The following is a 25,001-nucleotide window of genomic DNA, read 5'->3' on the forward strand; positions in this document are numbered from 1 at the left end:
AGCTGGTATCAGAGCAAGATTCAATGTTAATTATCACATGTGTATTTAAAACAAAAGTTTTTGTTTTCCAAAAACCCTTCTCTAGCAACTAATAGCTATATAAGTAGGTATTTGAAATCTAAAGTGTGCCAATGATCACTTTTCTTATGCCCAAATTAAGGACTATTAGGTGGCTATTTAAGTACTAACATGGGGGTTTTTACTTCATCATCCATACGGCGTGCTATTGTATGGATGCCATTCACTTGAATGGTAATGTGTGGATCAAATGCCTCTACGCTAAGGTAAGATGATGAGTGGCATGACCGCAAGATGTGAGCATGCGGTCGGGGAGAGTTAGCTTTGGTACGGCTATGTATGCATGCTTGCATGTGTATGTGGTGCGTATTTAATTGTGGGTTTAAACTGTTATCGGGTAGCTTTGATACGGAAGTATATGTATGGGTATACATATATGGAAGTATTTAGATTTACATTATGCATATTTACTTATGGGTTTGGGGCTGAAATGAAATTTTTATGCAGGTACACTAACAGCAAAATGTGTAGCTCGACTAGTTACCCTATATATGAGAGAATGTATGTATGCCACCGTGTCTATAGTTAGAAACAAAATTTTCCTAAGTTTGTGAGGACGTACAGAATGAGCATGCATCATGATAATTACCATTCACATAATTACATTGTTCCTCCCCTTATAAATTTCTTACTCAGTTATGTGACTCTTATCCATTATGGCCTTGTCTCATAAAGTGTACATGTTGATGGTACAGATGGCAGCACCAGTTGGATGTGAGAATTTCCTGATGGTTTTTGGAACACCTACCCTATTGTGGAGAGTTCTGCACTTTGCGGGGTACCAGGAACCGCCCCTTTATCATTGGATTGAAGAGTACTTGGAAGGACAACCATGGTACGAGGTGCGGCTCACTATACCAGCCCGCACACAACCGCTCTTCTGGCAGGAGTGGAAGGCAGAATCAGAAGGGAAGACTCCTTGGGAGGCTGCCCAAGTTGTGGCCTTTGAGGTTTTGAGGCAAATTTGCCAGCAGCATAGAGATGCACTTACTGGCAGTGCAACGAGTATGTTTCCTTGGGTGGATCTGTCCACCACAAATTGGGAACAGCATAATCAAAATGCATTGATCAGAGATTGGGATGAGCGAGCAAATAGCTCTAGTCCCTCCATGAGTGCAATGTTTGCGGTGATGAAGATGTTTTGTGCATGCCAGGACACCCAGGATTTCTGGTAGGAATCATACACCACCTGCATGGACAAACTCATAAGAGCTAAAGCCACGCAGCATAAGCTCAAGAAGTGTGTGCGCAAGTAAAAGAAAGCCGCAAGTAAAGCTCGATGGGAATCTGACCAAGCCTATGCAGCTTTGGGCACTCTACATGCCCAATTGGAGCAAGTGGATCAGCAAAGGGCAACAGCTCAAGAAGCTAGAGCTAATGATCAAGCAGTACTTGCAGGACTACGGGAGTAGTTGGAGACCGCCCGTGCAGAGGTGTCCATAGCTAGACATCAGCGTGATGCAGTAGAAAACCGTGTCGCTACAATAAGGATAGAGCGAGATAGGCACCACGACATGAGTAACACCTAGGACCATGCCGAAAGGGGTCTACGTTAGCAGCTTGCACATGCCCAACTTCAAGTAATGAACCTTTAGTATGAAGTGCACTATTTGAACAACCAACTAAACCCAGTCCTGGATAGGGAAGAAGATGGTCCAAATATGGAAGAAGATGATGATGAGGATGAGGAAGAGGAAGAGGTGGAGCCTGAGGAAGGAGATGATCCTATCTCTGACCTCGATAGTGATCATGACAAGGATTAGATCACGTAGTACTTAGTAGAAGTACTTAATGTATCATCGCTGGTTATGTAATGGACCTATAGTTTGAGTTTGGTGTTGGTGATTTGAACTATCATGTAATATTGTTATTTGCACGACTATCGCACGTTTGGTTTAACACCTATGCAAATTTCAGTTGATTTATCGGAGCTCATGATTTGAATATTAACGTGCTATGAGTCCAATAAGCAATCAAATTGGTGGTGTCATGTTGCGAGAATGAATTGTTATGCCTCCATTTTTATTGTGAATTTGAGAATTGTCTCCAGTAATTTCAGTTTGGCATGATTATAATTCATCTACAATCTTGTGGCATCAACCAATAATCGCTTATTGTTGCAACTTCGTAGATGACGTGCACCCGTATAGGAGCTAGTAGCAGCCAGGATGGCAATGGTGATGACTTACCACCACCACCACCGCCGTCTGCTCAGGAGTTCTTTGCCCAATTCTTAGGGAGCCAAAGGACAATGGAAGAAGCTCTACGCCTCATCGCGTAGAACACCACTCATGGCCACCCGCAGCAACAAGGGGCCGAGCCAAATCAGCATAGTACATTCAAGGAATTTTTAAATACAAAGCCTCCTATCTTTAAGGTAGCAGAGGAACCACTACAGGCTGACGAGTGGCTCAACACCATTGAGCAGAAGTTTTGTCTGCTAAGGGTCACTGAGCATCTAAAAGCTGAGTATGCTTCTCACCAGCTGCAAGGACCAGCAGGGATCTGGTGGGCACATTTCTTGTCATCTCTACCTACTAATGCGCGAGTCACATGGGAGCAGTTCAAGTTGGCTTTTCGGGGACATCATATTCCCTCGGGCCTAATGCGCATGAAAGCGGCTGAATTTATGAGGCTCACTTAGGGAACGAAGACCCTCACAGAATATATGCACGCATTCAACAATCTGTCTAGGTATGCTCTAGGTTTTGTGGATACCGAGGAGAAGAAGATAGAGAGCTTCAAGCGGGGTCTAGGCACTAAACTGATGAAGACCATGGCCAATTCCAAGTGCACTACTTACAACGAGTTTATCAGCGATGCTCTGACCCAGGAAAACCACAATAACATGCATGCGGCTGCTAAGGGTCGCAAGAGGGCATTCAAGGCAGGTGCCTTTGGATCTTCACAGTCCAGAGTGCCTATCATAGCTAGGCCACAATTCCATCCACCTGCACCCAAGTTTAGGCCTCCACCACCTAAAGCTCAGAACAGCAGACCTCAAAAACCATTCTGTAAGGCATTCACTATTGCCTTACCAAAAGGAAATGGCAGTCAAGGGAGCTCCACAGGACTTAGGAGTAACCAACCCTTTTTCAACTACAACCAAGTGGGGCATTGGTCCAAGGAATGCCCCCACCCCAAGAAGAATGGCAATCCGAATCAGAACAATCAGAGGCAGGAGAACACAAGGGCATGTCCAGGGTACGTGCATTATACCGCTATGGAGGAAGTGCCCGCTGGAGAAGTTGTCATGGCTGGTATGTTTCTTATCAACAAGCATCCCGCTGTTGTTTTATTTGATTTGGGATCTTCTCATTCATTTATGAGTCAAGCATTTGCATCTAGACATGATCAGGAAATAATTGAAGTAAGCAAAGGGGGTTATAATATAAGTTCAGTAGGGGCTACTATTTCTACAAATAAGATAGTCAAAAATGTGCTCATCTCTATACAAGGGAGGGAGTATACAACGGATTTGATAATATTGCCCGAGTTATCGATAAGTGTAATATTATGCATGAATTGGATGAAGGATCATGATGTTCTCATTGATATGAGCACTCGCACTATTATGTTGAGAGAACCCAAGGGAGGGAATGCTTTTCTAGTACCACTCTCCCACAATTTTGAACTCCAACATTTAGCTTGTGCTTTCCAAACCACCACCCTTTGTGATATCCTCGTGGTTTGTGAGTTTCCAGATGTATTTCTAGAGGAATTACCAGGCTTACCACCTGATAGGGATATGGAATTTAAGATTGAGTTAGTGCCAGGTACGGCACCCATCTCAAGAAGGCCCTATAGAATGCCACCAAATGAGTTAGCAGAACTTAAGATTCAGTTATAGGATCTGTTTGACAAGGGTCTTATCCAACCTAGATCATCTCCGTGGGGATGTCCAGCATTATTTGTGAAAAAAAGGATAAGTCACTGAGAATGTCTGTAGATTACAGACCACTCAATGCTGTGACCATCAAGAACAAATACACGTTGCCCCGCATCAACATTTTGTTTGATTAGCTAGCAAAGGCAAAGATATTCTCCAAAATTGACTTGAGATCAGGCTATCATTAGATAAAGATCAGGCTAGAGGACATACCTAAAACTGCTTTCTCTACTAGGTATGGCTTATATGAGTATTTGGTTATGTCTTTCGGACTAACAAATACTCCTGCCTACTTTATGTACCTGATGAATTCGGTATTCATGCCCGAGCTTGACAAGTTCGTGGTCGTGTTTATCGATGATATATTGATTTATTCAGAAAATGAGTCAGATCATGAAGAGCATGTGAGGATTGTTTTATCCAGACTAAGGGAGCATAAGCTATATGCGAAATTTAGCAAATGTGAATTTTGGTTGAGCAAAGTACCTTTCCTAGGTCACATCTTATCAAGAGATGGAATATCTATAGACCCATCAAAAGTACAAGAGGTCATGGATTGGAAAGCCCCGACTTCGGTTCATGAAGTTTGGAGTTTTCTAGGGTTAGCAGGATATTATCGTCGTTTTATTCTAGATTTCTCAAAGATAGCTAAGCCCATGACCAGACTACTTCAGAAAGATGAGAAGTACAAATGGACACCAGAATGTGAAGCAACTTTTCACACCCTCAGAACTCTATTAACTACAGCGCCTGTCTTAGCACAACTCGACATTGAGAAGCCTTTTGATGTATTTTGTGATGCATCAGGTATAGGTTTGGGGTGTGTACTTATGCAAGAAGGAAGAGTTATTGCATATGCTTCTCGACAATTGAGAAAACATGAAGTCAACTACCCTACACATGATTTAGAACTATCAGCAGTTGTTCATGCATTAAAGATATGGAGACATTATTTGTTGGGCAATGTATGTCATATATATACTGACCACAAAAGTCTCAAATATATCTTTACCCATCCAGAGCTGAACATGAGGCAGCGAAGATGGTTAGAATTGATTAAGGACTATAATTTAGAAGTGCACTACCATCCAGGAAAAGCTAATGTAGTAGCAGATGCACTCAGTTGAAAGTCTCATTGCAACACTATGGAAGCATTATTGGAAGATGGATTCAACTTGTTACACCCTGCTGTACTGCACAACATCACAATCAGTTGTACACTTGAGAGCAAAATCATAGAGCTACAGCAAACAAATGTAGGTATAAGTCACATCGAGAGAAAAATGCAAGGGCAAGAAACCAAGCATTTCAGATTGGACGAAAGTGGTGTGTTATGGTTTGAGGATCGACTCGTGGTACCAAAGGACCATGAGCTTAGAAATCAAATTTTAGATGAAGCTAATTCGTCCAAATTGTCTATCCATCTAGGTTGTAGTAAGATGTACCAAGATTTGAAAACCCATTTTTGGTGGACTAAGATGAAGAAAGAGATTGCAACCTATGTTGCTAGGTGCGATAACTGCAGTAGAGTAAAAGCCATTCATATGAAATCGGTTGGATTACTTCAGCCATTGCCTATTCTAGGTTGGAAATGGGAAGAAATCAGTATGGACTTTATCACCGGTCTTCCAACGACACCGTAAGGTCACGAGTCAATATGGGTTATTGTGGATCATCTCACCAAATCAGCACATTTTGTACCGATTCACACAACCTATCACGTGGGGAAGTACGCTGAACTGTATTTTTCTCAGATCGTGAGACTACATGTAGTACCTAGGACCATAATCTTAGATCAAGGACCACAGTTCATAGCTTGTTTCTGGGAGCATTTACACCAGGCTTTGGGAACCAAGCTAATCAGAAGTTCAGCATACCATCCGCAAACTTCCGGACAGACCGAGCGAGTGAACCAAATCTTAGAAGATTTGCTAAGAGCTTGTGTTATATCTTCAAAAGGTTCATAGAAGAAATGGTTACCTTTAGCTGAATTCTCCTACAATAACAGTTATCAAGCAAGTATCAAGATGGCTCCATTTGAAGCTTTGTACGGTAGAAAATGTCGAACTCCATTAAATTGGATTGAGCCCGGTGAGAGGAGATACTTTGGTATTGACTTTGTTAATGAAGCTGAAGAGCAAGTGCGTGTTATCCAACATCATATGAAAGCAACTCAATCGAGACAAAAGAGTTATGCTGATAAAAGAAGAAGACCACTGACTTTTGAAGTGGGTGACTATGTATACTTGAAGGTATCACCCATGAAAGGGGTGAAGAGATTTGGAATGAGAAAGAAGCTTTCGCCTAGATATGTAGGGCCATACAAGATTCTGGAATGAAAGGGGAATGTTGCTTATAAGTTACAACTTTCACTAGAGATGAGTGCAGTATTTGATGTCTTCCATGTTTCTCAGTTGAAGAAATGTCTTCGTGTACCGGAAGAAGCTATCGCACCCACCAACGTACAGCTTCAATCGGATTTGACCTATGAAGAAAAGCCAATCCGAGTATTAGAAGAGATGGACAAAGTAACATGGAGTAAGATTATTAAGTTCTATAAGGTGGTGTGGAACAATCACAGTGAACAAGATGCTACGTGGGAACGAGAGGATTATTTATGAGAGGTTTATCCCGCCTTTTTCCAAGAATGGTAGGTCTTGCAAATCTTGGGACGAGATTTTTATAAGGAGGAGGGGCTGTAACACCCTAGGTGTTAGCCTTGCATAACTTGACTTGCATAGCATGAGCATGAGCATGACCATCAAGCATTCATATATAAGCATTTACACTTGAAACATTCGATTGAAACATATGCAACATTTCTTATTATTTCATGTTTTCATGTGTATATGCATATGATCATGAGTGTAAACATGTAATGGATTAATATGGGTTACAAAAACATATTAGCAACACTTAAGTTAGCAAAGGGAACATGGTTCATGAATGTCACCTTTCATGATCAAGCACTTAAGTAATGTTACATGTGTTGACCTGGATAGCCTTATGAGTGACCAATGCATGAAATGATTGGGTGACTTTGCAATTAGCTTAAACATGTTTAGAGTATCATTGTGAACAACTTTGATATTCATGGTTAGGGGTAAATAGGTCATTAAGCCCTAGTTTGAAGGTATACCATCATTTGAATGTAACATGTTTGACCAAGTTTGAACTATGTGCTAGAGACCTTGCATGGAGGTGGTCACTAAAGCAAAGTTGTAGTGTTTGGCAAGAGGAACAACTTTTATTTTTGGGTCATTGACTAGTTTAGCTCTTAACATGCTTGAATTTGGCTCACAAAAATCAGCAAAACAACATTTTCAACACTCAACAATTTTTCTAAGTCATTTGGAACTGACAGGCTAACAAACCGACTTTGGGGATGATGTAACTCGGTTTTGGTTGTGAATTAGCACATGATTCTTTAATAAGAATTGGAGCTGGTACATTAGGCTTCAACTTTGGTGTAGGAAATTTTTGCTAAAAGCCCATGGTCTTGGAGTTTTCTTCGTTACAAACTACATCGTCAGGCTCAGCATTGGTTCACTGAACGAACTGAATCCAATTCGAAACGCTGGTTTCAGTGGCCGACATCGGTAGGGCTTGCGCGCCGCGTGGTGGCCAGTAATGGCCGCGCATCACCGGCGCCTTGCCCAGCGTGGCCAAGGCGGGCCAACGTGCACTACATCATCGCCAGCACCCGCCCGCACTCAGCCGCGCACGCCATTTGCTTTTCTCGGCTTCCTTCTTCGCCCGCAGCAGCAGCTGCCTCAGCACCGAGCGCTGCCGTCGCCATTGCCGACGCTAGCTCACCCTCGCCGCTTCTCCACCATCGTAGCTGCTCCACCAGCACCCCCATAACTCGCCGCATCCACCCGTGCTCGTTGACCACGCTCGGTAAGCACCAACACCGCGAACGAGCTCGTCGGAGCATCACCGCCGCGCCTGTCACCGTGGCTGGAGCACCTCCCTCCACCATTGGCCATGCAATCTTGTGCGCTAGGTTCGCCTGAGTCCGTAGAATCTCGTTCGCATTTTAGATTGCTTTGCCATGGTCTCCACCGGTGTAGCGCCGCCATCCCGCTCCTCCAAGCCACCATGGTCGCCGCCGCCGTCGCTAGTGCCGACGTGAGGCCCAACCAAGTAGCTCAATCGATGCGCTAGGTCATGGGGGTCATGACGTGTAGATGGCACCGCCGATGAACTCACCGGCAATGAGCTCTGGCCGCGCAAGCATCGTACAGTGCCACCGCTCTGTTTCGTTTCGCTGACAAGTGGGGTCACTGGTTCGCGGGTCCCACCGGTCAGCGGCAGTAGAGAGTAGGATAGTTCATTTGATTCAAGATTTCATGCTGTTTGTAATATTTATATTTCTAGTTGTGTAGCTTCAAAAATTGTGAAATAAATTTGGTAGTGTTCCTTAGGAAGTATACTATTTAGGAAAAATATAATCTTGACACTTGCAGTAGAATTTTTGGAAGATTTAAATTGAAACTTGAAATATGTTTTTGAATGCATGCAAACTTGTTTATTTTATATCTAGAGTTCCTATACTCCAAAAATTATGAAATTTTTGTGGTAAACTATTCTTGACATATTTGAGCTCTGGTAAAAATTTGAGGATCAGTGCATGTATAGATTTGTAGTTATAGATATTTCTTTTATAAATAGGTAATCCTTGTATGAATTTTTATAAATTATTTATGAATCCAATATTCATGAAATTTGTTGGAGGTTATCCTAGTACCATATGGATGATAAGAAAAATAGGAAATCTTTTGCTTGACACTTTTCACTAGGGTTTTCTATTTTTGCTATTGTAAGCCTTTTTGTCTTGTCATTCTTATATAGAATGTTCTACTCGGTAAAATGGAATAAAACTTTTACAGTAGTCTTTTGGTAGCATTAGAAAGGCACTGTAAAGTTTTTAGAATTTCTGATGCATATTTAGTATATGTTTATTATTTAACCTAAGTAGTTAAATAAAATAATAAAGGCATATAAATAAACACTTTGGGCTTTACCATTATGTTTTCTTAAGTGTATTTGGTATGCTTGCACTGTTGGTAGACTTTGTGTTGTAAAAACTTGAATACTTATATGAAGTAGAAGTATTGTTGCTTTATAATTCGATTTGAGCAGATTTAGGACAAATTCTATAGTTTGATGTGTTGCATGGTAAAAATTGTGTTTGCTATAAAAATGGTTAATAACAAAGTTGTAGAAAACTTCTTCATGTATCTTGTGTTAAAATTTCAGAGCAATAGGCCAAAGGGTTTAGGAGTTATGGCTGTTCAAAGTTGGTGTTTCCGAATTGCTTGCTCTGTGGAATTTCTGGACAGCACTGAGTTGCTTGTCTGTTTTGGTTAAGATAAATTGTGAATTAGCTTTTGATGATTAAATAAGAGTTGTAGGCAATTTTATAAGATTTCCATAAAGTCCAAGATCACCACATTTGGATAAGTAGAACTATATTTATGAGTAAAATAAGTAGCTGTTGTTTTGTAGTGTGGTACATGAACTGCTGAAGTGTTTGATTGAATCATTAAGAAGAGATATGCACCTACTCAGTAAAAACACGATACACTTGTTATTACTTCAGCACCATGATGTTAAGAATACATACAAGAATGCATTCGTCACATATCATTATATTATACTTGTCATGCATACATTCGCAATACCTTATGCCATATTCATGCATCTAGGATCGGAGGAAGGAATAACGTTGCTGGAGTTCGACGAAGTAAAGGAAGGAGACCAGCCGGAGAATCCTCAAGCTGCAGCTCCCGAAGACGAGGAGCAGAACTCTGAAGAGCTTCCGGAGTGCCCTGATCACCGCCCCATGTCCTTTCTGAAAGGCAAGCCCCAGAGCATTTTAAGTCTCCCAGTATTTTACAAATGATTACCTAAGTACTTATGATTGATGCATTAGGTTATAAGAGTTGAATGGAACCACTTGATGCATATAAATCCCTTATCCAGATATATACTCCGTTAACCCTGTGTAGGTCCAAGATCGAACATATGCTTAGCCATGCTTAGACCGGTAGAAGTCGGGTGATTTCCTGTCACCTGCGAGATGTAGGTGGATACCGGAGCACGATTGGCTATATTTTCTATCGTGGAACAGAACCATGGGGTGATGGAAATCAAGGCCGGGCGGAGTCTATGCGTAGGCTAACTCATGTGTTTCTGTCTCTGCCGGTTAAGGACCGTACCGTTGTTGGAACTTCTGACAAGATTGAACGCATGTCTATCACTTAGCTGGCTAGATAACTCATTCCGACCGTGAAGCCGAGTAGCTCAACTCAGGCCGGGCCTTGTTCTGTTGTGTGCTTCTTGTAGGGAACCAAACTAAGCCCAAGGGCAGGGTAGTCCTGAACGTCCTAGCATTTGGTGTTCCCAACTGTGCGGCGTGGTACGAACCCACAAAATGCGTACCTGAGTTGTACCAAAGGTGACCTAAGGCGACTAATGATCTGGTCTGCCTGGGTTTGTGTTAGGAATAAATTCCTAGCTGGTTGAAATCGATTTGAATCGCTGTCTCTCCCGGATAGTGAGAAACTTGGCTAGCTCCAGCATCGTAGTAACTGTGTTATGGAACATGATGGTTCAAATGAATATGGAATTACAATACCGGCTATGATTACTACTGTATGCTTTTAAAATGATATACTACATGTCTGGCACAGGATAGTTGCTAATTTAGAGATGGATAGTTATAATTAACTTGATAACGGAGCTATAATTGTATAACTGAGTTAATCGCTTTTGGGCAAAATGTTGTTAAGCTATCTCCACTTATACAGCCTTGCATGATCCTTGAAGTCATTTTATTTCTGGTTTATGTTGGGTAAGTCTAGCTGAGTACCTTCTCGTACTCAGGGTTTTATTTCTCATTATTGCAGATGGCACTGTGTATCATGGTTATTGCAAGAGTTGCTTCTATCCCGCTGTGGATGAGAAGTAAGCCTTGGGCAGGCTTCTTTATTAATCACTCAATTTGCTTTTGTGGACTGTGATCCTATTTTGGCATTGTATTAAACTATGTTGGAAACTTTACTTTCAAACTTAATTTGCTTCCGCTTTTGATTATCAAACTTGGTTTGTAATAACTTGGTTTCGTACTCTGGTGATGAAAATGTATCTGTGAACTTTATATAATATATGACATGTATGTTGAATCATGTACGATCTTGGTTGTTGTAAATCGTTTATCGAGACCCGTCGTGGTACTCGAAGGACTACCGGGTTTATATGGGTTCAAGTATGACAGTGCGACCGCTTGTGGGCTGCCATTGTACTTGTACTCTTATAAATTAGACGGTTCTACGACACTTTGCATCGTTGCCTAATGGAGTGTCCTCTAGGGGCTGAGATTCTTGTACCACCTTTTTTGTACCCTTCTTATTCCTCTTTTTCCCCGTGGAGGCTTCATCCCCACCGTAAAGGTCATTGTTCTTGTATTGGCTAGCCCCACACTAGAGACATTTATCCAGTGACTTAAACATTTTGCCACGAAAAAGTATACAGTGGTTGGTGCATCTATGGATTTTTTCAACCCCTATTGTCAATGGACTTATGGCCTTCTTCGCTTGGTATGTGTTGGCAGGAACTGAGTTTGGTTGTGGCAGCACCTATGACAGGAGATGCAATAGATCATTGAAACTACAGTCTGACCGGCCATACTTAGCCTTCAGGATGAGCATCTCAAGCACAAAACGTAGCAATGTCTAATGTGTCGGACAACCCTTTTCAATACCATACATAGTCTCCTTCGATGCTTTTGTCACCCTTTCCAAATTTTCTAGACCTTTTGGGCTATTTAGTAAAATCTCTAGTCCATGGGCTCGAATCATGTCCTCCAAATCATCTTCATCATCGACACGTGCTCCACCATCATTATTGGCACCACCTTCGTCGTTACCATCCTAACCACCAGCATCACCACCTTGTTCATTGCCAAACTCAAAATCCATTCGTGCATCAAGCTCTGCTGAATATTGGGACATGGATTCTATGGTTTCGTCATCGTATTCGTCCTCATCCTCGTCGTTAACAATAACCGTTTCACCATGATGAATCCACACTGTGTAGTCCTCAACAAATCCTCATATATTCAAATATGATATGATGATAGTCACATCTTTTCATGCCATACGGTTCTTGCAATCTTTACATGGGCTAATAATTGTATCCTTATTCTCTTTCAATGTCGTTGCATGCTTCTTTACGGCTTCAATAAATTTATCCACCTCTTCACGGAAACCTGCCTTGAACCTTAACGAACCATACATCCAAGAGTTTCTGTACTCTATCTTTTACAACAATAACAAAACAAACATTAAAGGACTACTTATTCAGATATATATATAAATGAAACAAATTAATAATTATTTGAGAATAATTGTATATACTTCGGATATATATGAATATAAATCTAATATAATTACATGAAGCATACAAACACACCATGGTAGAGGAAAATTAATTAATGGCCCATTTATCCATAAATAATTAAAATACATATTTATTGATTACAATAAACAATTTCAAAGACAACAATTAGCAACAATTATACTTTACCCAATATCTTTCATACAAACCCTAGTCCAATTTCATCAAACATAAATTTATAAAAACAAAATTAATAAAAAAAACCAAACCCTAGATCTAGATCCACATGCACATGAAACATCTATAAAACTAACTAATTGTTCACTAAAATCAAGAAACATGGACCAAATAAGGGTATGATCTTGTTCCCCTCCCTAATTTACCCTAGTACATTTAAAACTTGGGTCTAATTTGCTTCATAAGTAGCTCAAGCACCATAGAAGAGAGAGAAAAACAAAACTCTAATTACTCACTAACCAACCATTAAAACTTTAAAAAAAAGTGTGGAATAACATTTTCTTACCTTATACAACCTCTCCATCAAAGGATTTAAGACTAAAACCTTCCCCCCTTAGTAGAGTAATATTTGGGAGGTGTCCAAGACCTCCTCACCTTTCTTTCATGGGTTGGAGTGAGTGACCCGAGAAGAAAGAAGGTGCTGCAGCTATTTTATATATGGGTCATTTGTAGGGGCGGCTGGTGATTGAGCCGCCCCTACAAATCGGAGTTATATATACGGGGGCATTTATAGGGGCGGCTCAATCACCAGCCGCTCCTACAAATAGCAACTCCAGAGACGGCGGGTGATTGAGCCGCCCCTACAAATCAGACCCCATTTGTAGGGGCGGCTCGTATCACCAGCCTCCCCTGCTGTTTCATTTGTAGGGGCGGCTGGTGTCTGGGCACCGAGCACGCCGCTAGGGGCGGCTCCATCAACAGCCGCCTCTACAAAAAAATTCGAACCATTGCTAAAAATCATTTTTTACGTAGTGTTTGTTGCAGCTCTTACCACCACTAGATTGAGTTGCTCGGGCTCAACGTATCCGATATCGTCCTGGTTGCTATTACTGTTGTCTGTTACAAAAGGCAGCATATATGCATATCCATGAGGAAGAGGTGGACTTAAAATATGGTGTAACCGTGTAAAGCTGACATTATTGTTGAGTGGAATCTAGTCAGCTCCTTTTAAAATCAAGCATATCTCAATCAACTATGGGACTATGGACTCTGGTTTGGGAATATCCTTGGAGACCTCGACTTCGAATCAGATCGCATGGTAAACGCACAGCGATACATAGATTCGTAGTACTAGTTTGGGCTGTACATAGGCGTAAGAGTGAAATGCAGCCATATATGAAGTTATCTGCATGTGTCGTCAAGGTCTCTAAAGTCTCAAAATGCATTTCTAGATCCTAAAGTTAGTTCGGGTCTCATCCAAGTCTAAACTTTATATTATTTTTTTGACCAGTTCAATGACCATGAATGACAAATTTCATAACTATGAATTTGTAGATCTCATCGAGCACTATAATTTTTATATATAAAGTATATTTATCCGTCACCATACATGAGATATATGATTTTTCTAAGACAACATGCTCTAGTACAAGATTAATATGCTGCTAAAATTATATATATATATATATTTTAAAACATACCAGATTAATTTTCATATACAAGATTAATATGCTGCTAAAATTTTCATATACAAAGAATGGACTTGAACAGGCAACGTGAAGATCAAGTGATCAACACCTCAAGCAAGGACATGGAGCTTTTAAACTTAGTTTCGAATTAAAACTTAACTTTGGATGTCCTTTGTTAAGAAACTTCGGATTTCACCTAAACATGTATACTGATAAATTACACTATAAAAGCTATTTTCTGAACCATGAATTTAGATAAGTTTTTTTCTAGATTTTTAGTTCCTTTGAAGGCTAAATAGGTTAACTTAAGAATCAAATACAATATTACGAGGAGAATTTTAAGTAAAAACCTACAAGTGGTATGATGTGAGATACAAAGTAAAATGAGTCGTGGTTATGTTCTAGCGTCTACTTAAAAATTTTGTATAATTTTAAAGATACATAAGTACTTTTAATTTGTGACGTACTCCCACTGATTGCCTTCAGGGGTGAAGCCAACTCTAAATTCACGGCGGTGCACAACAAAGGAGACATATATTAATCTGGTAGCAATACATAGTGAAAATTTATCTAGTAAGTGGTAATTTTTTTCTTACCCAGATGCATGGGCACAAGGCAAGATCAACGTGGCTTCGCCCCTGATCGCCTTGTTATTCCAATAACATCTAACTTCTTAATTGCAAGCTATCCACATGGCCACGTCATCTCTAAATTTCATTCCAAATTCTTCATGATTTTCGTAGCATTCCATGGGATATCTTCTCATTAAAATTAATTTTAGTCGATTGATTTAGGAATTGTGTAGAGATCATATCCTATCCGATGAAAATTGTAGAAGTGAAGACATTCAGAAGCTCACCCTGCCTTTCTCCGGCGAAGATGGACGGAGGTGCCGCTAGAGGCGGCGGCGCATCGAGGGCCAGATCGTAGTAAGGGTATATCTCCATGCGCAGGTAGCAGTTGTAGCCGAGCACCACCCCGCCCTGGTTACCGTAGCAGAAGCGTGACAGCTGCCTTATCGAGTCCTGCAAGCACCGGTCGCACTCCGCTGCCGTCCTGTCCCTCATGCACTGCAATGGCTCGTACATGGTGCCGTTACGGGCAGCGCTGTCATACACGGCCTCTCCTGTCGCGAACATCAGCCCGGAGCCGTTGACGACGCGCGCTGTGAGTCTACTCATGAGCGCGTTGTAGGTTTCCTCGAAGGCGTCCTTGTCGGAGACCTCCCCGGTGTTGTGGTCCACCCACCGGAACGCATCCTCGTCGCTGGTCGACGTGTTGGTGTCGGCGTAGCTGATGAAGGACATCATCGGCGCCGGATATGTCACCGTGGAGCCGTCGTCGTACCAGATGGCGTTGCGGCGGCTGCTGTTGCAGCCGCTCCTCTGGAGTCTGGATGCCCAGCGCGGCGCTCCGGAGGTACCTGGAGCAGTCGGGCGGCGCGGTGTCGCCGCGGTAGATGCCTCGGACGAAGGCGCGGTCGGTGCCGTTGCCGCTGGCGAGGGAAGCGAAGCCTGTGGGCGCCGCGGCCGACGGGAGCACGTCCAGTAGCGCGACGACGTTGGACCAGAACGTGCTGTTGAAAGAGGAGGACGACGACGGCGAGGGAGCTGGAGCTGGAGCTGCTGGAGAAGGCACCATCGACGATTTGCACTGCACCAACGTCCAATTGCTGTCCATGGATGTTACGACGGTGCAGAGGCTCGCCACTATGGCAAAGAGGATCATCAGGCACTGGCTATGGCGGTGGACGACGGATCTAGACGACGGCATTGGTTGTACTCTGAGCTAGGACGACCAAGTAGCTAGCTATCTGCCTGTGTAGCAATGCAAGTTAACAACAGGGACGAGAGGTGGTTATGGCGAGACGAATGTGTACTATGAGCCTCGCTCTCATCGCATCTCCACTAGGAGTCTTGGATGCATGATTGCTGTGGGGGCGCCGGGCGGTAGTGGAAACTGTACCGGCATTTGGCAAAGACTTGACCGACGTGATAGCACAGCAAGCTACTGCACAGAAACGTAAATGCAATTAAAAGAAGTATGCATATGCATAGAACTAGGCACGGGACACGCGACACTCACAATACCATAGTTTTCATGAACATTAATTATAATACCACCTAAGCATTTTATTGATGTGGCAAAATAATTATTGAAGAAAGAGAAAATTAAAGAAAACCGTTTCTAAACAAGAAACCACGTCTTCACTCGAATCAATAACGAAGAAACTGCACGATCCTGCATTGGGAAGAAGAGACCTAGTTTCCACTCTTCTTCCCTGGACCCGGTGCGCTCGCCTCCCAACTCCCAGCGCAGCAGCTCCTCCTTGGCGGCTATGAGCTCCTGTCGTGCTGACGCTACCACCCCATCACGCTGCAGGACCGTGCCGCCACTACCGTCTTCAGCCACTAATCTTTTCTTCAGGCTCTAACTTCGTAGGGACGGCTGACTGGGCACTCCTTAGAAACCTAACCAAGCTCCACCTTCTGTTACCCATTCAGATTTTTTTTCCAAAATTTGAATGTAAAGCAAGCATAAGCACATGTCGTACTCAGCAATATAGCATGTGGGGTGTATGAGAGCTCAAAAGGCTAGACATGGTTGAACTACGGTAAGTATTTTTAGTAGACCAAGTTTTAAAGTTAAAACCTGAGTTGCTAAGTTATGCTTAAGCTCCAATTCCCACATGATCATAAGCAAAGGCAATATTATAATAATGATTAATCATGAGCAACAACATCATAGAGTAATAATAATAACCAACTATTCTGTAAGTTTCTTAAGCCACTCGTAACTGTGAGCACGGCTGATATGTTAGTTTTAATAACACTCTGTAGAGGTCGTATAATATTTCCCATGAGTCGTGATTTCCATATGTGAGGTGATCAGCCTCTTTATCCACTTCCAAGGTGAGTATGCATGGTTTCACTACGAGCTTTTCCAAAGTTCCCTCTAACAAGTTAATTAGTAGTGTATGTTTAAAGTACATACTTGATCGACGACTATAGTAGAATGCATTAAGTATTTGTGTTTGTGGATACATGTATGTAAATATAATTATATATGATGTATATTTGTTATGCTGTTATAATTTGGCTATGATGTCTATTTATATTTGAACGTGATCAAGTTTAATAATAATACGACGGAAAGCATTTGATTTTTTTAAATATTTGTACATGTGGTTTATGGTATTTAGCCTCCTCTAGAAATCAATTAATAGAGGCGGCTTCGTTGCATAAATCACTGTAACACCCTAAAATTTGCATTTTTAAAATAGTTAAATTTGATTTATTTATGCAATTATGTGTGCATTAAAATATAGGAAAATAATATTTTTTATGAAATTAAAATCAATCATAAGGATAGATACATGTTGATGCACTCATGCTGCAGTATTTTATTTAATATGTTGAGTGGTTTTGATTTAAACTCAAAAAGATTCAAAAATCATTTGAAAATAAATTTGAAAATTTGATTTGGAAAAAGAAAAGAAAATTCTTTTCCCTCCGCCTCCCTTCCTCATTTTCGGCGAACTGACCCATTTTCCCCGTCGGCCCGCTCGCCTCCCTTCCTTCCCCTTTTTCCCTTTCTCTTCTTGGGCCGGCCCACTCGGGCAGGCAACCGCCGCGCCCTCCCCTCCTTCTCTCCCCGCTGACTGCCTAGGCCCGCTTGTCGGCGCCGTCGCCCACCTCCCGCGTCTCGCGCGGTCATGGCGCAACCGCCGCCCGCGCCCACCTCGCATCGTGGGAGCGCCTCCCCCCGCGCCCAGCCTCTATAAAGGGGAGCTCAGACCCCGTTGCCGCCTCCCTACTGCCTCCCCCGCTCCACTCTCGCACTCGCCCGAGCGCGCGGAAGTCGCAACCGCCGCACAGAGAAGCGCCGGGATCCGCCGAGCTCGGAAACCGCCGTCCCCGAGCCGCCTTCGTCTTCGTTTTCATCCGCGGTGAGACCCCCTTGTTCCCCTCCTTCTCCCCGTGCCTTTAATTTCGTGTTTCATGGCCTCTAGGGCCCATTTCGCGTGCACCTGGGACCTTCGCGTCGCCGGTCATGGCGACCACCCCGCTGACCACATCCTCCGGCCGCGTTCTCGGCCTGGGCGAGGTCGCCTTCATCTCCTCTCTCCTCCGGCTCCCTCGGTTTGTCGAACCATGGCCCAAAGGCCTTGTTTCCCGCTCGCCGACGACCTCCTCGCCGCCGGCTATGGAGCCCCGCCGTGCCGGCACTGTTTCCGGCCGCCGGTTTTCTCTCTACCCCTTTCTCCTAAACCGAGCCATCCATCTTTGATCCAATGGCCTAGGATGGCCGATACCCCTTTGCGGGCCATTTTGCTAAAGAGACCCCCAAGTTTTGCCAATTCGAACCCACAGTCCTTGGCCAGTTTAAATATCCCAGATTTAATTTTATTTAAATTCGAAAATAGTTCATTCTATTTACAGAAATGCCACTGCATTGTTTTGCTTATAAAATCGTCGTTTTAGCTCCAAATTGACCCATTCAAATTGCGTTAGGTTCGTAGTTAAGCTCTCTACATGTTAATACCACTGTCAAACATGTTGCAACATTTAAATTTTGAGGTTAGATTTAATTAAATAAATTGTTATAGGAAACCCCGTTTAATTCATAACTTTCGTGTTCTAACTCCGTTTTTCGTGAACTTCACGTCTATGTGATCGTAGAGAGACATAGATTCTTTTTAAGAACCTTTTTATCTTGTTTTTATGCCCTGGTGTACTGTTCTGATCCCATAATTGTTTGCTTTGCATGAATGCCTTTGGAATGCTTGTATGTTGTTTTGTTGGTCGAGTTCAGATGGTGAGGAGAACGTTGGAGACCAAGAGTTCTTTGACGACCAGCAGGAGCAGCCCGAGTTCGTTGAGCAAGGCAAGTATAGCATGGGATCTATCTTGATGTCCTATTCACTATTTATTAATTTCTTATTTGTATGTGTCTAATTATGATACCCGTAAGGACATCCTAGTGATTGAGTATCCTGTTTTCTTGTCTCCTACAGGTTATATGCATATGAGTAGTTTGCTAGCGCTCAATCTAACTGTACATGATCTACATAATGACTAATGGTTCTATGGAACGAAAAGGTAAAATTTGCTTTTAAACAACTAAATTATAGGGCGAAGGAGCAAATGACTTTTGATCATGATACTTTTGGCCCTCCATAAGGACTTATCTGTCGGTAAAAGCTGGGACTGACAGTGCAACCGTGAGGGTCACATGGCTCTGACTTTAGCTCAGTAATATGACCTTTTCTAGCTTGTTAGAGGTTACCTTTATGGCGCAAAAGGGGCTTGCCACGTTGGATATAGGACTGCCTCTGTTCCTATGTGTATAGCCGCGATGAAAATGTGCCATAGGAAAGGGTGGTTCCTACATCTGCCTGCCGAGGAAACCTAGCGGCCCTAACTTGTTAGAGAAACCTATGAAATGGCTTCATAGTGTACCCCGCCCGCTCATCTTGGCAGTGTTATGGGAGTAATTAACCCGGGCATATGGGAAACACGACTCACGGTGAATGTGCACAACTTTTGCAGAGTGTTATAAACTGTTATAACAGCCATGCTCACGGTCACGAGCGGCTCGGAAAACTCACAGAATAAATGGTTATTTATTGTTGTTCATTTATGATGTTCTACGATGATAATATGATTCAATTGATTCTGATATCTGATCATGTGGGTTTAATTGGGGCTTAAGCATGACTTGATAATAGTTGATGATAAAATCTTGACTTACTAAAAGTGCTAACCGCAGTAAATCAGAGTAATCCTTTTTGAGCTTTCATAACCCCATGTTATCTTGCTAAGTACGGGAAGTACTTACGCTTGTTTACTTTCAATATTTGGATAAAAATCCCGGATGGGTAACAGATGTCAACGGACATGAGAAGTTTTCAGAGGACTTTTAGGCTTGTGGTCAACCAGTTGACCGTCCCTGTGTTGGAGCTACCACGAGAGAGCTACCTTTTTATTTTCCGTTGTGTTGTGTAAGACTATGTGATGGTATTAATCGTGATGTAAGATACACCGTGATGATATTTTTTGTAATTTGTCAACTTATGTGTGTGACTGATCCCTGAACACATATGAGTTTTATGCATTCAATTTTATCCTTAAAATTGGGTGTGACAATCACCCCTGTAAATGTTTGTATAGGCGGTTATCTTAAGTTTCCCGCTAGTGTAAATGGATTTACGCAGGCGGTTCTCAAGCCGACCCCAGTGCAATGTGACCGTTGTTGTTGGCTACCCAACGTTTACTGTAGGCACGATAACTAGTACACCATAGGTGCGTCCTTTCCGGTCCTCTAGTACTAGGGAAAGGCCCTCTTAATGCTGTAATGCCCACACTGGATTCAAACTGTCTCACAACGTTCTAAACCTAGCTCACGTACCGTATTAATGGGCGAACAACCCGACCCTTGCAACCACCTGTAGCTCTAGGTGGTGAAGAGCCGACATCAAGGTACCAAACCTTCCTATCGATGTGGGCTCTTAGGGAAGATCAGCCTGTCTCACACTAGCAGTTTGTAAAACCGGCTGTAAAGATACAAAAACTACTTTCCTGTACCAATGATGATATCACTTTGATGTACATGTATTTGGCACATGACAGTCTCGCGGGTATCAATTTTACTCTGTTTTTTCTCTCCAGTCTTTAGCATGTGGTATGCTTGACCTGACCTTGAAGTGAACTTGGTACTACTTGCTTTAACATGCATGAGATTAATTATAGGCTGAACTGAGCTCAGCTTGTGGCTTGTGCTCTGGACCCTGTGCTGCACACAAATCTACCTCGGCTGAAGCTCTGAGATGGACACCTCGTTCTCCGAAACCGTGGCCGTTGAGCGCTGCTGATCGCCAATCAGCACACTGTCCGAACTCCAAGAACCGGCTGTTGGGCCACCTGAGGCAGCAGCAGTGAAGCCGGAGCTGAAGGCGAAGGCTGGCCTGGACGGGGCTCGCCTGTCATCGGAAGTGGAGGTCGGACTGCTGAGCATAAGCACCACAGCAGAGGCGTCCGGCCGATCGGACGGGTTCTCCTGGACACATAGGAGCCCGACCTCAATGCAGTTGACGACCTCAGTTTCCGGGTACCCCGACTCGGCCAGCAATGGGTCAACCACATCTGATGTCGAACCAGTTCTCCACTTGTCCCAGACCTGCACAGACCTTTGATTTCATATACGAGCATGCATGTGAAGAAATAAATGGGGCCCACATGAAAAATCATTCTTAGCAACATCGTGTACTTACATGGCTCAGCACAGACACGGAGTCTATTTCAGAGTCATATGCGCTGTTATTCCTTCGGCCGGTCACCATCTCCAGGACTATAACACCGAAGCTGAACATGTCTGACTTGGAGGAGACATGACCCCAGTAGGCATACTCTGGGGACATGTACCCGCTGCATGCATCAACAACATGCTATCAAGATCTGCCTCTGTCCCCAAAGAGTCTCATTCTCACTTTTCGGCAAGTCAATAGTCTAAAGTTTAACTAAATATATATTAAAAAACTATTTATGAAGTATAAATAAGTATTATTAGATGAATTATGAAATTTATTTTCATAGCTAATCTATTAGAAGATATAAATGTTGATATTTTTTTTTCTATAAATAGTCAAACATAAGAACTTTCGATTTATTGCAAACCTAGAATGACACTCTTTGAGAGATGGAGGTAGTAAGAATTAATCGAGCTTATTATTGCTAATTAGTATATCAATTGGCACATTGCCCAGCTTGTTGGTACTTACAGGGTTCCGACAGGTCGTCTTGTTATGTCCCTAGATTGGTCTCTGTGGAAAGCCCTGGCGATGCCAAATTCTGAAATTTTAGGGTTCATATCCGCATCAAGCAACACATTGCTCGGCTTCAGATCTCTGTGGATGACCTTCATGCGCGACTCCTCGTGAAGATAGAGAAGTCCCCGTGCAATACCGCAGATGATGACAAACCTTTTGCTCCATTCTAGTTGCTGCCGTCTTCCTGGATCTGCATGTTCACAACAAGAGACTCAATTAGATTAGAGGATGAATAAAATCCATGTGAGTTCTCTAATTTGAATTTGGACTGTTGTTTGATTTGTGTCACCGAGAAGGAAGGTATCTAAGCTTCTGTTGGGCATGTACTCGTAGATGATCAGCTTCTCATCTTGCAGGCAGACCCCCAGGAGCTCCACCAGGTTCCTGTGCTTGAGCTTGGCAGCCAACACGAGCTCGTTCTTAAGCTCGTGGAACCCCTGTGAAGAATTCTGCGAAAGCCTCTTGACAGCTATCTCTTTCCCGTCTTGTAGTGTACCCTGCACAAAGCAAAGCAACAGTTCTACCATTTTTGACAAATCACTCGCATATTTGATTGTGCCTTTTAGTTAAAATGACAACCCAACACTCTAGTACTGCACAGTACACACTGCTAATTCACGATAATAGCACGTCATGACTGAATATGCTGTAACATCTCTTTATGTGTCTATATAAAGAAAAATGTACCTTGAACACTTCTCCAAAACCTCCTTCTCCAAGTTTGTTTTCATCTGAGAAATTGTTTGTTGCAGCTCTCACCACAACTAGATTAAGCTGCTCGGACTCAAAATATTCGATGTCCTCTTCTTTGCTACTACTGTTGTCTATCACAAAACAAACAAAACATATCCATAAGGAAAAGATGGACTTAATATAGTTCAAATTCTGGTGAAAGGCTACTATTGAATCAAGCAACACATTGCTCGGCTGGTCAGGTGGTGGCTTGTTTCAGCTTGTTTCAGCTTATTCTCTCTCACAGAATACTATTGAATCATCCAAAACCATCCGAAATTTATTGTGCAAGGCACCAGCCGAACGCCACCAACTAAGTGGAATCTATAGTTAGAGCATGCCAATCAAAATGAGAAAAGAAATATCATATAGGGGATGCAGGGGGCAGAAACACGGTCCAGCAGACTGAGAAAATGCCCCCTTTCTTCAAAATATTTCCCCAATTGAGAAAAACAACTCCCAATCCAGTAAAGAAAGGACAACACCTAGCCATCCACTTTCTTTCAATAACGCTCTACACTAGGTGTACTCACCTATGTCGTAATGGTTGTCCACATACCACCAAGCCGCTGTCATGCCAAAGCTGCATTCATTCAAGATGGAGAGAGAGTGTGTGGAGGGGGCGGGGAGGGGGATGGCGGTAGTAGGGCACCAAGAGGAGAAAGGGAGAGAAAGAGAGAGAAAATTATTCACCCACTAACACATGGGTCCCACATATTAGTGGATGTAAAGGAATGAGGCTTTCTTAGTCTCCCGCGAATCCTATTTTCTCAATTCCTTTTAAGTATAGGAGATTATGTTTTCTCAATTCGATGGAGATGCTCCTTTCTTAATTAGAAGTAAGTTCTTAAGAATAAAGACTCAAGTGCAAATATAAGTTTTGAAAATGGTCCATAGTTAATCCAAGGCCATTATGTACGGTTGACCATATTATCACCCGTGTCGACTCTTCGGCGGTGATCAATCTTGGCACTGTTGAGCCTTATCCTAACTCCTGCTCGGCCTTGCAGGTGTTGTATCTTCACGCAATAAGCCCAACGGGAGCATGGATGGCAGTGGCTGAGATCTCTCCTCTGCCCTAGCGAGGTATACATGAGGGCACAACCACTCACATCTAGGGTTGTCATCCTGATCTAGTAGAAGTTTTGGCCCCATATCATGGAGGAGTGGTGTGGAGGTGAATGGTGTGGTGCTCGCACTGTGGAGGCTAACAACACAAGCCTGTGTGCAGGGAGAAGGGTTCGTGTGCAGAAGGGTTGAGGCCAGGCAGGATATGTGTCCTCACAGTGGTCGCGACAACTATGGTCTGCTACGGTGGTGGTTGTAGGGAGAATGGCTTGAAGGCGACTTGTGCAGAGGGAAGCTCACTACTTAAGGTCGAGCTCGATGACATGTAGAAATATGACAATGGTTACATGCTGTAGCACATGGGGTCACACTGGTAGAGAACAGAACTTTACTCCTGGTGGGGAACCCCCTCTAGTCCCGATTCCCCACCCGGGAGCAAGCATCTGGGACTAAAGGGGAGTTCTTTAGTCCCGGGTCAGGAACCGGGACTAAAGGAGGACCTTTAGTCCTGGTGGGTAACACCAACCGGGACTAAAGGTGCCTCCTGACATGCCACGATGACCGGCACCTTTAGTCCCGGTTGGTAATACGAACCGAGACTAAAGGTTTTTTTTCTTTTTTTCTTTTCATTTTTTTTGTTTTCTTTTCAAAATAGGTTTTCGAAGTCGTATTGTACGCTGCTAATTATACATTTATACGTGCGTATAGTATGTTTCGGTTCAAGCACAATGAACGTATTAAATCACACAATACAAGCATAGAAATATATATATATATATATATATATATATATATATATATATTTATATTTACATGCATGCATGCATATGTGTATTTTACATTATATTATTTCATGTGCATATATTACAAAAAGATTGCATTACAGTTGTTGTGATATAACAAGTTTTCTCTCATCCTCTAGCTTGGCTTCCATGGCAGTGTTGGGTCGAAGTAGAACTCGCCCTTGGAATCGATGACCTGCTCATTAAAAAATCCAGCTATAGACTCTTGAATTGCTTTGATTTGGTCTTGCCGTATGACCTTTTCCTCTAACCATCGAGTCTACAGGTTTGAATTAAAGGAAAATAAATTAATATATGTACATATATATATATAAAGACATAGTAACACAATCAATAATAATAATTAAATGAATATATAGTGTATTTTTAACGTACTTTGAGTCTCTCTGTAGGAGTTCTTTGGGAGACCACCTTGATAAACTTGCAAACATAGTAACCACAGTAGTTGTTCCCCTGTTTCTGCCTCAGACACCACTTTACGAGAAAAAGATTTGTCATCCAATCTGGTGATCCGGTGAAAGCTATATGTTTAATTAATAAAGATGATGCGATTT

At 42.6% G+C, this 25,001-nt stretch overlaps 1 protein-coding gene and 1 pseudogene across 1 annotated transcript; both read right to left on the reverse strand.

The window, feature by feature from the left end:
* Positions 1-15,789, reverse strand: part of LOC136468999 (cysteine-rich receptor-like protein kinase 15) — a 30,557-nt pseudogene extending 14,768 nt beyond the window's left edge.
* A 5,034-nt stretch (positions 15,790-20,823) lies between these two features.
* LOC136469000 (cysteine-rich receptor-like protein kinase 34) lies at positions 20,824-23,152 on the reverse strand. The gene is made up of 6 exons (XM_066467365.1): positions 23,110-23,152; positions 22,532-22,668; positions 22,134-22,341; positions 21,797-22,034; positions 21,290-21,443; positions 20,824-21,195 (listed from the first exon to the last, which is right to left on the reverse strand). Exons 1-6 carry the CDS (start codon positions 23,150-23,152, stop codon positions 20,824-20,826), a joined length of 1,152 nt encoding a protein of 383 aa, XP_066323462.1.
* Between the last annotated feature and the right edge of the window lie 1,849 nt (positions 23,153-25,001).

The sequence above is a fragment of the Miscanthus floridulus genome, chromosome 8, assembly GCF_019320115.1.
Source record: "Miscanthus floridulus cultivar M001 chromosome 8, ASM1932011v1, whole genome shotgun sequence".
Lineage (NCBI taxonomy): Eukaryota > Viridiplantae > Streptophyta > Magnoliopsida > Poales > Poaceae > Miscanthus > Miscanthus floridulus.

Bases quoted from the DNA above. Each gene is read 5' to 3' on its own strand.
- LOC136469000 (XM_066467365.1), bottom strand. From the start codon at position 23,152: ATGACAGCGGCTTGGTGGTATGTGGACAACCATTACGACATAG. The intron at 22,035-22,133 runs GTGACACAAATC...GTGAACATGCAG, and splicing joins CTTAGATACCTTCCTTCTCG to ATCCAGGAAGACGGCAGCAA. The intron at 21,444-21,796 runs GTAAGTACCAAC...TGATGCATGCAG, and splicing joins AGACGACCTGTCGGAACCCT to CGGGTACATGTCCCCAGAGT.